Source organism: Falco punctatus (genome assembly GCF_963210335.1).
Source record: "Falco punctatus genome assembly, chromosome: 6".
NCBI lineage: Eukaryota > Metazoa > Chordata > Aves > Falconiformes > Falconidae > Falco > Falco punctatus.
Genome location: NC_137585.1, coordinates 69,754,182 through 69,767,795, shown reverse-complemented (window position 1 = coordinate 69,767,795; position 13,614 = coordinate 69,754,182). Strand labels below are relative to the sequence as shown.

General features: G+C 41.8%; 1 protein-coding gene across 1 annotated transcript; it reads right to left on the bottom strand.

Annotated features, from left to right (window-relative positions):
* Positions 1–724: 724 nt before the first annotated feature.
* MEIG1 (meiosis/spermiogenesis associated 1) lies at positions 725–12,913 on the bottom strand (the record flags this gene model as incomplete). The annotated part of the gene is given in 6 exon segments (XM_080391573.1): positions 725–3,630; positions 4,885–7,371; positions 10,252–10,414; positions 12,350–12,390; positions 12,394–12,482; positions 12,871–12,913. Coding segments are annotated over 5 exon segments (465 nt in total). The 3' UTR covers positions 725–3,630; positions 4,885–7,242.
* Between the last annotated feature and the right edge of the window lie 701 nt (positions 12,914–13,614).

Genomic DNA, 13,614 nt, shown 5'->3' with positions numbered 1-13,614 from the left:
ATTCTAAGGCCACGCTTCTGCAGCCATTCTTCTACAGGGAACTGTCATCTTACTAAAGGTATATGGATTTCATGGAGTCTGAGGGCAGAGGGCTCCATCCCACGTGGGAGGCGTGAACCTCTTGTCTCGGGGTCTCACGCAGCACCAGTCACTGCTTATATTTGGGTAACTCTGGGCTGAGATTGATGATGGTGCTTAGAAACTGTGTTAGTCCTCAGGCAGTAAAACAAGATGTTCCAGAAACAAAACCTCCAAAGCACCTATTTCTTCATCTTTTCTGTGGCTGATCACCGATACTTCAAAATCAGAGAAGACGTATCTGATCTGTTGAGCACAAAGGAAAATACTTTTTAACCTCTTTCTTTCCCTACAGAGTCCCAGTGTAACCACTTCATTAATTTAGCCCTGCATCCAGTCTAGTATTGTTGTCTTTTAAGTACCGGGTCACGCTGACCCTCTGTCAGTCCTCTGGCACCTCTCCAGTTTTCCCGAGTTTGCTAAGATCTAAAATTCATGAATTAGAGAGTCCTGAACTGGTCTTTAGACTGGGACCGTACATGACCCTAAACTTCTGAACTGGAAGTGCTTATATTTAGCAGGCGTTGCTTACCACTCACCTTGGTTACAGATGGCAAATGATTTCTTCTAATGTAGATGGACCTGCAGCTTTGCTCCGATACAGTAAAGCAGGAATTATGAAGATTTGATGTGTTTTTTTCTTCCTATCATCTGATGGATACAAACAGTAAAATTGTAGATAACAGAGAAGCAATTCCTAAACTAAGATTCCCAATGACATTTTAATGTCTTCTTACTGTCGGTAGCATACTTAAGGTTTTTTGTTTCTTCTGTTTCTTTTGCCTTGCATTCTCAATAATCTGCTTACAATATACATACTGCCAGTGAATATCTCTTCAAAGCATCTCTTCTGAACTCAACCTTCAGATACATAAATCTTTCTTCTCTGCTGAAATATTGCTCTGGTCTGGCAAAATATTAATCCAATGACAGTTTAAATAAATCTCTGTCTTTGTAGTTGCCAGTGTAATGATCTTTCTCACTTGTTGAGACTGAAGTTGTAAGCGATAGGCTATCAAAGAAGTATTAGAGGTTTTTAATGAGCATCACCTCAAAACAGTGATATTCCAGCCCTTGGTACACAGACCTCCTCCTATCTGAAGAGTCGATGGAGAGAAGCAGTGTCCCTCTGGGCTGTGACTCAAGTTCCTTCTGAACAAGAAGAAGATGGATCCGTCAGGGAGGTTAGGATCAGAGTTGGCAGGCTCTACCCACCATGGCCACAGAACAGGGTTACAGAGCAAGAGCTCCGCTGTCTACAGCTTCAGGAGACCAGAGCCACGGGAAGAGGCAGATCTGCAGGGCCACCATGCTCTTTCCCCCAGAAACACTGCCCTGCGCATGCCTGTATCGAGCGTGCCTGGCTCCAGCCCATCTCTCCATGCACAGCATCCCAGCACCTATCTCCTAGCACCCACAGCCCACCTGCTGGCTCTTCCCTGCTCACATCCCAGCATTGGCTGTTCCTCAAAGCCATTATGCATTTGGCACAAGGATGCTGCCCAGGACAGCGCAGAGCGGCCGACATCCTCTAGACACTCTGGGCACATATGAAGAACGTGCCACGTGTCCGAGTCCCCTGCTTTTTGCTCCATCCCCTTTGCAAAACCAAGCAGCTGCCAGCATCTTACCCCCCCAGGCAGGACGCCTTCCCCTTGCCCGAGGCGTTCGGGTGTTCCTGCCAAGGCAGGACGAACATCTGCGGCGAGGAGCTGGAACTGCGTCCTGCTCCCCCAGCCGGCAAGAGCCGAGCTTCTGCCAGCAAGGGAGGAGGTTTCTGTGGGTACAAGATTGCTGGCAAAACGCTGATGCATCTGTGTGGTTGAGTCCTTGCACGCGCTCGTCCTTCTCTGAACTCGTGCAGTTTTTTTCCCTCCCTCCCCCATCCTCCTCTTGCTTTTAGGCATTCATTCCCTTCCCTTTGTCTCCGCGTCCTTAGAGCTGCCGCCTGCCTGGACATCTGCAGCAGAGGCACCACAGAGCTGCCTCTACACAGCATCATCCTGCCCACTGCAGCCAAGCTGCCTGCCTCGGGGAGGCTGGCGTGAGGACATGGGAAATACAAGAGCATCTGGTTCAGTAAGTTATTTGGTTAAGGACTATTCCATCTCATAGAAATAACAAATAACGAGGAAAATGCTAAATTAAACACGCAGACATGCAAACATCGATGAGCAGGTGATGAAAGAGAAATAACGGAGGCCAGAGCTCATCAGATGCTGACCGATGGGCCATTAAAAGAACTACTCTTGCCTTGGAGATGGTCAGCCTCAATTTTGTAACTGATAAGAAAGAGGAAACACAGTGTGAATATTAAGGGATATTTGAGGGGGCTTGGGGGACTGCACAAAACTTACTATGGGATGTGTAGGGGAAGGGCCGAAGCCATGGGAAAGGAAGGATCAGGGGACATGGGTGACAGGTACCACGGGTTGGGGTGTCAGCACCAGAGGGACAGGGATGTACATGCTCATCTGAGGGGTGTCAGTGCCAGCAGCCCTTTTCACAGACTGAGAAAGCAACTGTAGAAAACATTCTCACTTACTCTGTCCATGCTGACAGCAACAATTTCTGTCACTAAATTTGAGCTGGCTACACAACACATCTATTTTTGTTAATATTTTAAAGGCTCTTTTCATGTCCACTGGAAGACTTCTTTTTTAGGAATCTATGAAGTTAACCTGTCTGTGTTTACATTTCCTTTGTGAATTTAGTCCTGTGTGCTTGTAATTTGCTAGCAAACATCAAGCTGCACTAATTGGTGAGTAGAAGAAAAGACTCAAGGTCTGAGCCAGGGCTGGGAAAGGGAGCTGGGGTACAGGACGTTGGACAGGATTCTCGAGAGATCCATGAGCGTGGAGTGCCTGGGAAGGCAGAGAATATGGAGAAGTACTGAAGAAAAAGACAGCCACAAAAGCACCAACCAGCAAAGATACTCTGCGCCAACACTGAGACACGTAAGTACACTGGCTGAACAGAGCATCCATAAAAATGGCGATGTTTGTTCCAAGTTACATTGCAGGGGGGGGTTGTGCCAACCTAGAGCTCTCATGAGAGTAGTCATTCACCAGTCACCCTCCCAAATGTTTGTGAGCATGCTGGGCTTCAAGTACATCCAAAGTCTCAACTGCAACAAGAAGGAAAATGTCTTTTATTAAGTAATTACAGCTTGCCAAGAGGTGCTCAGCACAGGCAGGCTACTAAGAAAGCAGCTCCTACAAATAATTATAAATCCAGTGGAACTGGGGTAATGGGAGACAAATTGCAAAGATCACAAGGCAACTCCAAGCTGCCTTCAGGCAGACTTTGCTGGTACCAGACAATGAGAGGAACAGTGGCATCGGCAGCTGTTGAGTTAGAAAGTTGTCTCTAATGAGCTGGAAGCCAGTCAATCATTTTCAACACCTTGAAACAAGGGGCCTGGTGTTTGAAGACCAAAAGGTTGAGGTTCAACTGTCTTCAGAGCTGGAAAGACAACTGTCCACTTGGGTACGAAGGTGGAAATTAAATCAGTTTTACCATCTTTCTGTGTGGTGTTTTTAGCTGCTGCAACTGCAAAGCAATCATAGTAGCACTTTCAGACAATGCCGTTCCACAATGAATTCAAGGGAAGGCTGGAAAGATAGAACACCCGCCTAGAGCACACAAATGCAGCCTTTATTTCCCCAGTGTAACGGGACAAATTCAGAGAGGTCGCACCCTTGCTGTTTCACTTGTAGCTGTCAAACACAAAGCCTGAAAAGTACGTCTTGGAAAAGTTTGCTTTACCTTCTTTTATGAGTTTCAACAGGCACAGAAAGCATTTATTCTTGTCTTGCACAAAGCCGTGAAGTGAATGAGAATTAGACCAAGTACATCAGACTTCGGCAGCTGGGAGCCCTGCTACCATCCGATCGTTGGGCTGCTGCAAAATGGTCGCTGAAAGCACTATAGCATTCCCTGGTACGAACAGGGCCAACAGATAACAAAAGTACCTTGGAAAGTATTTTCCCAGAATTACTTTTTATTAAGACTCAGATCAGCAAAACAGCCCATATTTTCATCTCTAGGCAATAAAATGGAGAGATGTGATTTTATCTGTCTTTAAAGTTAGTAAAGGTCAGAAAAAAAAAGTTTTCGGAATGGCGTTCAGAAATAAGTTATTTATCTTGATATGAACTGTTGCGTCACCCCTAAAACGAAGCACAGCTCCCCCAGATTGCTTACTCCTGATAGTTTTTTCATAATTTAGCGACCTTAAATTAAGACACAAGTAAGCTAACAGTTCTCAGTGTGCTTAAAACCGGGATGACAGACATTCCAGTTACAGATTTATCGAATAAAATACTGACACATTAAATTCTTCTGACAGCTTTTTTGACTGAAAGAGATACATCCAGCGTAACAGAAGCACAGGAACGCCTGCTAGTACTCAAGCATCACCTTCACGCTCAGCAGGCACGGCCCCGCAGCAGAGTTACTTCAGGAAGAACTCGGACAGGCCGGAGGAGGGAGCCTCTGTGAGCCCCCTGAGGTCCAACAGGGACAAGTGCAGGGTCTGCACCCGGGTTGGGGCAATCCCCGGTACCAGCGTAGGCTGGGGGGTGAAGGGAGGGAGAGCAGTCCTGCAGGGAAGGACCTGCGGGTACTGATCATCTGGCAATTACACGCTCACAGCCCAGAAAGCCAGCTGTGCCCTGGGCTGCATCACCAGCAGCGTGGGCAGCAGGGTGAGGGAGGGGATTCTGCCCTCTGCTCAGTTCTTGTGAGACCCCCCTGCAGCGCTGCGTCCAGCTCTGGGGTCCCCAACGTCAGAAGGACACGGACCTGTTGGGGTGAGCCCAGAGGAGGCCGTGGAGATGCTCAGGGGGCTGGAGCCCCTCTGCTGTGAGGCCAGGCTGGGAGAGCTGGGGCTGTTCAGCCTGGAGCAGAGAAGGCTCCGGAGAGACCTTACTGCAGCCTTTCAGCACTTGAAGGGGGCTCATAAGAAATATGGAGAGTGACTTTTTACCAGGGCCTGTGATGAAAGATGAAACATTGCACAGGTGAAAGGATGAGGATAAGAAAACCTTAAAAAGGATATCTGTCAAAACAAAATAGGAATTAGTTTCCTTTGAAGAGGAGCTTAAAGGAATAGGCCCAGAGATGCCTGAGACTGATGAACCTGTTAGCAGACCATGAAATCTGGCAAGAACTGCTAAAACACTTTGAACTTTAACTGAACCATCCTCATTATACGCTAATTTTAACAGAAAAACACTGCCTCTAGAAGCAGACCATAACCCAGAGAACATGCCTAGTAAAAATTCATTGACTATACCTTTAAACTAAAGCAAAGAAAGTTGTAAACAATATTGAAGGGGACTGGGTGTAACAGGAGTACCAATAGAAATCTAGATGTGTAAGTATCGGAACACTGTAAAGACTGGTGTGCTAGCTTTGCCAGTTACCACCTCACACCCTTCTCTGCACAGACCGGTAAACAAACACCTTGGCTCTGGTTGTCATTTGGCTAATGCACACTGGGGGGACAACACCTGTAGTGACAGGGCAAAGGGCAACGGTTTTAAACTGAAAAAGGGTAGGTTTAAATTTGATGTAGAGAAGAAATCCTTCACTGTGAGGGCGGTGAGGCACTGGCACAGGCTGCCCAGAGCGGCTGTGGGTGCCCCATCCCCGAAGCATTCAAGGTCAGCTGGGATGGGGCTTGGAGCAACCTGGTCTAGTGGAAAGTCTCCCTACTCATGGCAGAGGGTTTGGATGAGATGATCTTCAAAGGGCCCTTCCAACCCAAACCATTCTGTGAATCTTATTAACTCAAGCAAACATGCTTATACTAGATTAAGGCTGTCTTGTGATCACAGACAAACTTGAACTCAGGCAAGAACCCCTGTACCTGTTTCTTTTTAAAGAGAGCAACCCCTTCGGCTTCAGAGCTAAGGCCATTCACACAGCTATGGTCTGTAAATAGAGTGGTTTTAACTAACCTCAGGTTTAGCATGAACTAGAGTGAAATATGGATACGAACTCTTCTGTAACTGTTAAGGACATTATAACTGAAACTGCCGCTGTCAATACAAAACCTGCTGTTCTGCTAATGAAGTGAGTGCACTCCCAATACAGCATTCGTCCTGCCAAAGGCTGTGTCTGTAAACTGGTCTCCAGCACTAATCTCATCTTTTCTTTTTATCCATTAATCTTTGAAATATTACAGTGAGATTCACAGTGAGATTCAACCTTGAATCTCAATGCTGAAAAATGTAAGTAATAAGGCCTAATTAGTTCTCTCGAAGTGAGAAGAGTCTGCCAATTCACACAAAGTCAGCATTTCAGAAGTGGGACATGAATTCCCGTGCTACTTGTCTGAAATTAAAAGAAATCTCCATGGGCCGTATGAAATGCACTCTTATTGTTTTAAAACATAATACAAGAGTGAAAGCATCCAGCAGTATCACAAAAACATTGAGGTGCAGTCAGGTAAAATGAGGGAAGCACAGAATAATCTTCTATATCAGTTTCAATTTTTAAAAGCCTTTCTTTAAAAAAAGTTAAGATCCAAAACCTTACCTGCAGTTTTACCTCCCACTCTTGAATGTGCAACTATGTCCTTTTTACAGACTGAGAAAGCGACTGTAGAAAACATTCTCACTTACTCTGTCCGTGCTGACAGCAATAATTTCTGTCACTAAATTTGGGCTGGCTACACAACACATCTATTTTTGTTAATATTTTAAAGGCTCTTTTCATATCCACTGGAAGACTTCTTTTTTAGGAATCTATGAAGTTAAAGTGAGATCCACAAGTGACAGAATAGGTGGGTTACGCTGGTAACTGTTCTGTTCCCCCTATTTGATTGCAAAGCATGCAAAAAGCTCTCTCTTAAAAAGTACATTCAGAGCAACCCCAATAAAAAAGAAATCAAAATGAAAATCTGAGTAGCAGTGTTTTATTTGTGTCATTGCAGTTTTACATGCCTTAAAACCTTGCTGGAATAAAAACACTTCAATGTTGCTTCTGAGTAGTTTTCAGTCATTTCTCTAACAGAGCTCATACAAATTTAAGAAATTTCCATGTAGTCTAAATAAGGTGACTAGTAAGTAAGTTAGGTTACACGATCTCATTTACTTACATATTCTAACAAACAGGTTTGTAAGAAGATACAAACAAATTAGAACAATAAACAAACTAATACACATAAACTTTCACTTTATGGACTTCTCTGTCTTCACATTCTCTTTGCTTATCATAATGATAGAATGTATTGTCCCTTCTCTGAAGTTTTTTAACAAATCCAGTTTCTGGCCAATGCTCTACCTATGAACAGAATAAAGAGGATATACTTTCACGTGAACATGCTCACATCAAATGATGTTTGTGCGTTATATTGCAAGGAATATAGGGTATATTTCCATGGGAAAACCTCATTTGCATCTCAACATTACTTTACTATTAATTTGCTTAACCTTAAAAAAAGAAAGATTAAGAACAAGATGTCAGAAAACAGTTTTCTGGTCTAGTATAAAAAAATTATCTGATCAGAAAAATCTAGAGAAAAGGATCTAAGAATATTTGATAGATTATAGAGTATTTTAAAAAGTGGATGAGTCAAAGCTTTTAAAATACTTCATTAAGGAATAAAACATCAATGCTATTCAGTTATTCAACAATCTTGAGAGGCTGAAAGATTCCACTTCTGTAAGACTGACACATGTAAAGGTTTCTTCAGGATCCTCCTGACTATGAAAAATGTGCTTTTCATTAGCAATTTCATTAAAATGTAGTGAGCTGTATGTATCATAGTCTCAAAACCAGGCAGGAACAGTCCTGCACGAAACCAGCACCATGCTCTTCAGTGTTCCACAATGTGAAGCTTTAAACTAAAGGCTTAGAATCATAGAATTGTTTAGGTTGGGAAAGACCTTTAAGATTATCAAGTCCAAACATTACCCCAGCCCACCACTAAACCATGTCCCTGAGCACCATGTCCACACGTCTTTTAAATACCTCCAGGGATGGTGATTCAACCCTTTCCCCTGGCAGCCTGTTCCAGGGCTTGACAACCATTTTGGTAACAAAATTTTCCATAATAGCCAACCTAAGCCTCCCCTGGTGCAACCTGAAGCCATTTCTTCTCATCCTATTGCTCGTTACTTGGCTTGAGCACTTGTACATTCAACAGCTTTATGGCTTTAGTGGCTATCTGCACCTTGAACACCTACGATCAAACTGAACCTGAAAAATCAGGTAATAAGGATCTTATTTCTCTTCCAGGCAGAGCTGACAACAGGATGTCAAACTACAGCATTCTCTAATTGGAGAGTCCAAGAAGTGGTAGTTTCATCACTTACCTTACTACTTCACGCATAGAGCTGAGTTATTTGCATTCTCTGTCTAAACACAGCAGCCTTAATATTTGTTCCACCTACACTATAATTGCATAATTAATAACAACATTATGGAATTATGCATTATGGAAACATAATATGGAGTAAAGGAGACATTTCAAAATGTATTGAAAGAGAATCACTGCCAGATCCTAGTAAGTTTGAACAGAGAGCACGCCCATTTTACATTGACTAAGTGGTGTTCTTTAACTTTTATCAGGGTTTAATTGGCTATGGTTATGCCCTGCCATAAATCCCAAACAGACTGATCCTATGGCACTAATTAGAAGATTTCCTTTTGCACAGTTAAAGGAATTTACACCACAGCCTTTACAGTGGTATCCAAGCCCATGACAAAGCAATAAACTGCATCTTGTCATGCACATCAATGTTTTGCTATGTTTTGAGTTAATTGGATGAAGAGTGACTGTTCTTAGGACCATTCTGCTCTTTCTTATGTGCACACGAGATTAAGATCTTTTAAAAATGGATTTTTCATACTATATATGCTGCTTGGGAAGATAAAGTCAAGAAAGCAGATGAGAAGAAAGGTGATCAGCCCCCAGAAGCTGAAAAGCCCAAGATAAAAGTTAAGAAGGAATATGTGTATGAGTTCAGGGACAAGTTGCCTGGACCGTATGAGAAGTTTATTTGTAAAAAGGTTGTGATGATTGTTAAATACATAAGGCATGAAATGTTAAGAAGAAAAAGAAAAGAGTTCAGGGACAAGTTATCTGAACTGTATGAAAAGTTTATTTGTGAAAAGGTTGTGATGATTGTTAAATACATAAGGTATGAAATGTTAAGAAGGAAAAGAAAAAAGAAAAGACAAAAGGGGGGAATTGGAGAGGAATTGCAGAGGAATTGCAGAGGAATGAAGGCAGGTTAATTAACATTGATAATATGCAGCTGTGGGCTGGCTTCAGGGGGCCCAGAGGTGGATGCAGCAGAGGCAAGAAGTGGGATGGACTGGCCTGAAGAGGATGAAGAAATGGCACAGACAGTAGATGAACTTTTGAAACCACGTGTGAGACTGATGGTATGGGGTGGTAAAAGCGTTGTTGCAGCTGGCTAGTTTTGTTAGTGCTGCAACATAAATTACAGAGCTCTAGTAAAGTTAACATGTTGTTTGCTGTATTAACCTCTTGGTTATTTTGAATCTCAAGTAGCTACTGAATATCTAGCTGTTACTCATTAGCTCACTTGATGCACTGGGGAGCATTGCCACCAACTGCAGTGAGCAGAGAACTAAGACTTTTATGTTCTCAGTTGATACAAGCCTGTGTCACAACTCCCTTTACTACAGCTGGCATCAAATATTTCTGTTGTGGATAGTTTCAACAGAAGCCAAGTTTTGAGTGTGTGCAAAGTCTGATTATACTACTACAGAATTCAGCTGTAAAACTGAAGTTGGTAGCGATGACACAGGTCTGATTCCCTGGACAATGAATGAATTTCCTATCAGGTCCACTGGCAGAGTAATGGGGAAACATCATAGAGAACTCACTTTGATATATTCCTTTCTTCAAAACTGAATTATTCTTTGAGATAGCAGTTACATCTATTCAAAGAAGTCTATAATGCTGCTAAACGCGTAAGAGGGGCAACAAAAACACAGGCTGGGTAGTGGTTCTGTGAAGTGAATTATTCTGCAGTTAATATCTCCAGAATTCAACTCAGACCTGCAAGAAAAAAACTGTATCAGAAATAAGCCTAAATAAAAGGAAATAAGCAGCACCTCCAATTGTATCCAATCATTTAACATAAGGCAAGTTTAAAGTAATAACCCTTGCAGAGCTCTAAATCTTACCATATCAACTTGTTTTACTTGTTTATATTCAACCTCATCTCTGTATCCAGCTTGCTGAAATCTGTGTAAGTTCTCTACATCATCTGACCATTTTTTGGCATAATGCATAGATTTTGGTTTGATGTCAGCTTTAGCCATGACTCCAGAAATTTCAGACTTTCTCCTGAAATTTTATTTTTGAAAATTAAATGGAGGAGATGAAAGCAAGTGGTTTTTAAGGACATATAGAATTGGGTAGAACAAAATTTAAAAATAAAGGAAATAAAGACTGCAATACTATCTTCCTGTCCAAGTCTGAGGTTAACAAAGAGAATTTTATAAGCAGCTGGAATCAAATTAAATGCACTACTTGATCTCAAACAAACCCAACACATCTATACTTCTATATACACCTCTACACCTTGACTTAACCTACATAAAATGTATTTGTGCATATTGATGCATTAAAAAACCCCCACCCTAACAGTATTTTTTTTTCATTTCACATCTTTGCAGTTGCTATCCCCTGGGGGCAGGCAGCTTGTCAGGGTTTTTCTTTCTTCCTACTTAAGGGACACCAGACTGGGAACCACAAAATGAAGAGCTGGGCTGTTACTGAAAAACAGCCCACAGACAGGATAGAGAAGTGGAAAGGAGAAACGCACTGCCAGTCACACAGCCACGGTGGAGACGACAAAGAAGAGGCCTTAAGAAATACATTGGATAAGAAGGCAAGGCACGCAACCTACTAAAATTCATCCTGTTCTACCCTTGCCCAACCAAAATCTGCACTGACTGCCACTGACTTCCTTCTCACACAAAACCCATTTGTTCAATCTGCTGAGAAATAGTATATAGGTTAATCAACTGCTAAACCTGCGCAGAGCAGAACTGGGACAAGATGAAACTCAAATTGTAAAAAAAAAGAAAAAAAGACAAAAGGAAACAAATAAAAGAATAAAATAACCAATTAAAAAATAAATTGCAAAGTCAGTGGAAACTCATAGGGATGGATTTGAACTATATTTAAAAAAATGAATCATTTGACTTCTGCCTTATATATGAATTTCACTGCATTTGTTTTCTTGAGTGTATCTTATTCTGCTACTAAAACAGAACTTCATGTTTCTTCTGCAAGCAAAACACATGGAACACACCATGCCCAGCAGACACAATCAGAAATGAGTCCCTTTCCCAGTTTTGTGATGTCACCAAGCTTCAGCTTCATAATTGGGAAGGTATCTTCAAAGGAGAAAAAGCTTCTGGATTTTGCAGCGAGAGGATGAACAGTCTCACTCCCTGTGGGTAGTATGCTGCCTCCAAATCCTGCACACACTCCTGCACACATTAATGAAATTGAAATTTCCTTACTTAGCAAGTTCCTATACCAACTGTGAACATGAAAAGTTCAGTGCTGTTATCTTAGAAAATGCACAGATGCCATTAGTCTGTTAGAAAGGCAGAAAAGGAGAAAAAAAGGTATTTGCACAACAGCATGGAAATCTTTGGGAAAATTATCTCAAGAATTACCACTATCATAATGTGAAAATAGCAGAAATCTAATCTGCGTCTCTGTTGTCTAACTGTATGAGAGCCATTAGCACACAAAGAAAGGGGCTTTCATCTCTTACTGCATACGCTTTATCAAGGATCAATAAGAATATGGACAAGATGTCTTTTCTGGCAATGCTGAACTACTTCTTGCAGTTCAGCACTCCAAACATTCTTTTACCATGCTCTGCAGCATTTTGTAATTGAAGGTAAGCATTTACTTAAAAAACCCAACCAAACAACAACAAAAAAAACACACACAAGAAAAAAGTCATTTCCCCACCCCGTTATGAGTTGTCACATACAAATTAACATGATAAGCATATATCCTTATTCTAAATCTTTAGTGTAGTCTTTGAGATACCTACCCCACCATAATTTTTTTCTCTTTCTTCTTGCAGAGGGCTCTTTTGTAGCCATTACAGTTTTTCATGCCCTGTATATGCTCATCAATGTTTGATGAGAACTGTTGTCAGCCTGGGATTTTAGAGTCAATATTATTAGCAGTAACACTAGATCTTAATAAATGCTAAAATGTAATGAACTTCAGTGTCTTACAATAACTTACGTGTTACTAGTGTCAAGTACTTCTTTATAGGATGTACTGAATTAATCTAATGAACATGCTTCTTCAAGACATCTAGATATGTGTGGCACTCCCTGAGTCATCATTAATTCAGATGGCCTGTCCTCAGGCACTCCTGCTCAAAAACTTTGTACAAAGGTCATATACTTAAAGTGCCAGCTTGGTAACTTCAAATAATAAAAGCACCATCCTGGTATTTTTAGACTGCTATTTAAGCCCTTTAAAAATTGTATTCTCTGTCTATTGTAGCACGTCTGAGTTCCAGGCATACAGCTGGTCTCATTGTACAAGAGCACGAGATGAGCTGAACTCCAGACAGCCTCCACTTCAGGGAAGAGACAAAAGACAGCAGACACAGAGACAAATAACAGAATGCAAGAGAATGGTAAGAAAATATTCAGCATAACATTAACACTTTTCATTTAAACAGTAAAGTAGACTTTGATAAGACAACAAATGTTTGCCTACTCTTAATTTAGGGGAAAGAGTGAGATTTCATATACCGTTGTTTTGTTTTTGGGAAAGTGGTGGTTTAATGTCAATCATAGCACAATATCTACAAAATCCTAACTGGCCTGAGCTTGCACATGGTAATTTCCTTAACAAGTTTGAAAGGTATGTGGGAGGAGAATGTCTGCTCCTTTAAGGGCATCTGGTCAAAGTCCTTTTTCAATGCAAGAAGGGAGGAAGCCATAAAACAAGAACATATGGGGACACAAACCTGACCAGTAAATTGTGAGGGAAGCAGTGATCAGAACCAAACTTGGTCAGTCACACTAACTGATGGGCCTATGTGGGAGTGTGAGAATGTTTATTCCAGCAAGGTTATCTGATCAGAGCCCTTGTCAATTGGGAAACCCAAGGGAAAAAGGGAAAACCAGAAACAAATTATACTGAGACACAGACCTGACAAAACAAACATAGAGACCATGACAAGAAACAAACCTCACCACTCACACTAATTGATGGGCTACCAAGAAACTATAGGTACCACTTCCAGGAAGATCAACCTGGACTTTGCAACTGATAAGACTGTAAACCAGGGGGACCCCAGACTCAGAAGTGTACAGGAATTGATTGTTTGGGATTGATATTTTTCCTAAAAACCCAAAACCAAACAACAAATCAATACAGCTGTACAAATCGATGAGGGATGTGCAGGGGAAGGTGGACAGAATCGAACAAAGATGGGAATACACAGGAGTATAAAACAGGCCAGTTGTGTGTAAAACAGGGCCACTCAGCAT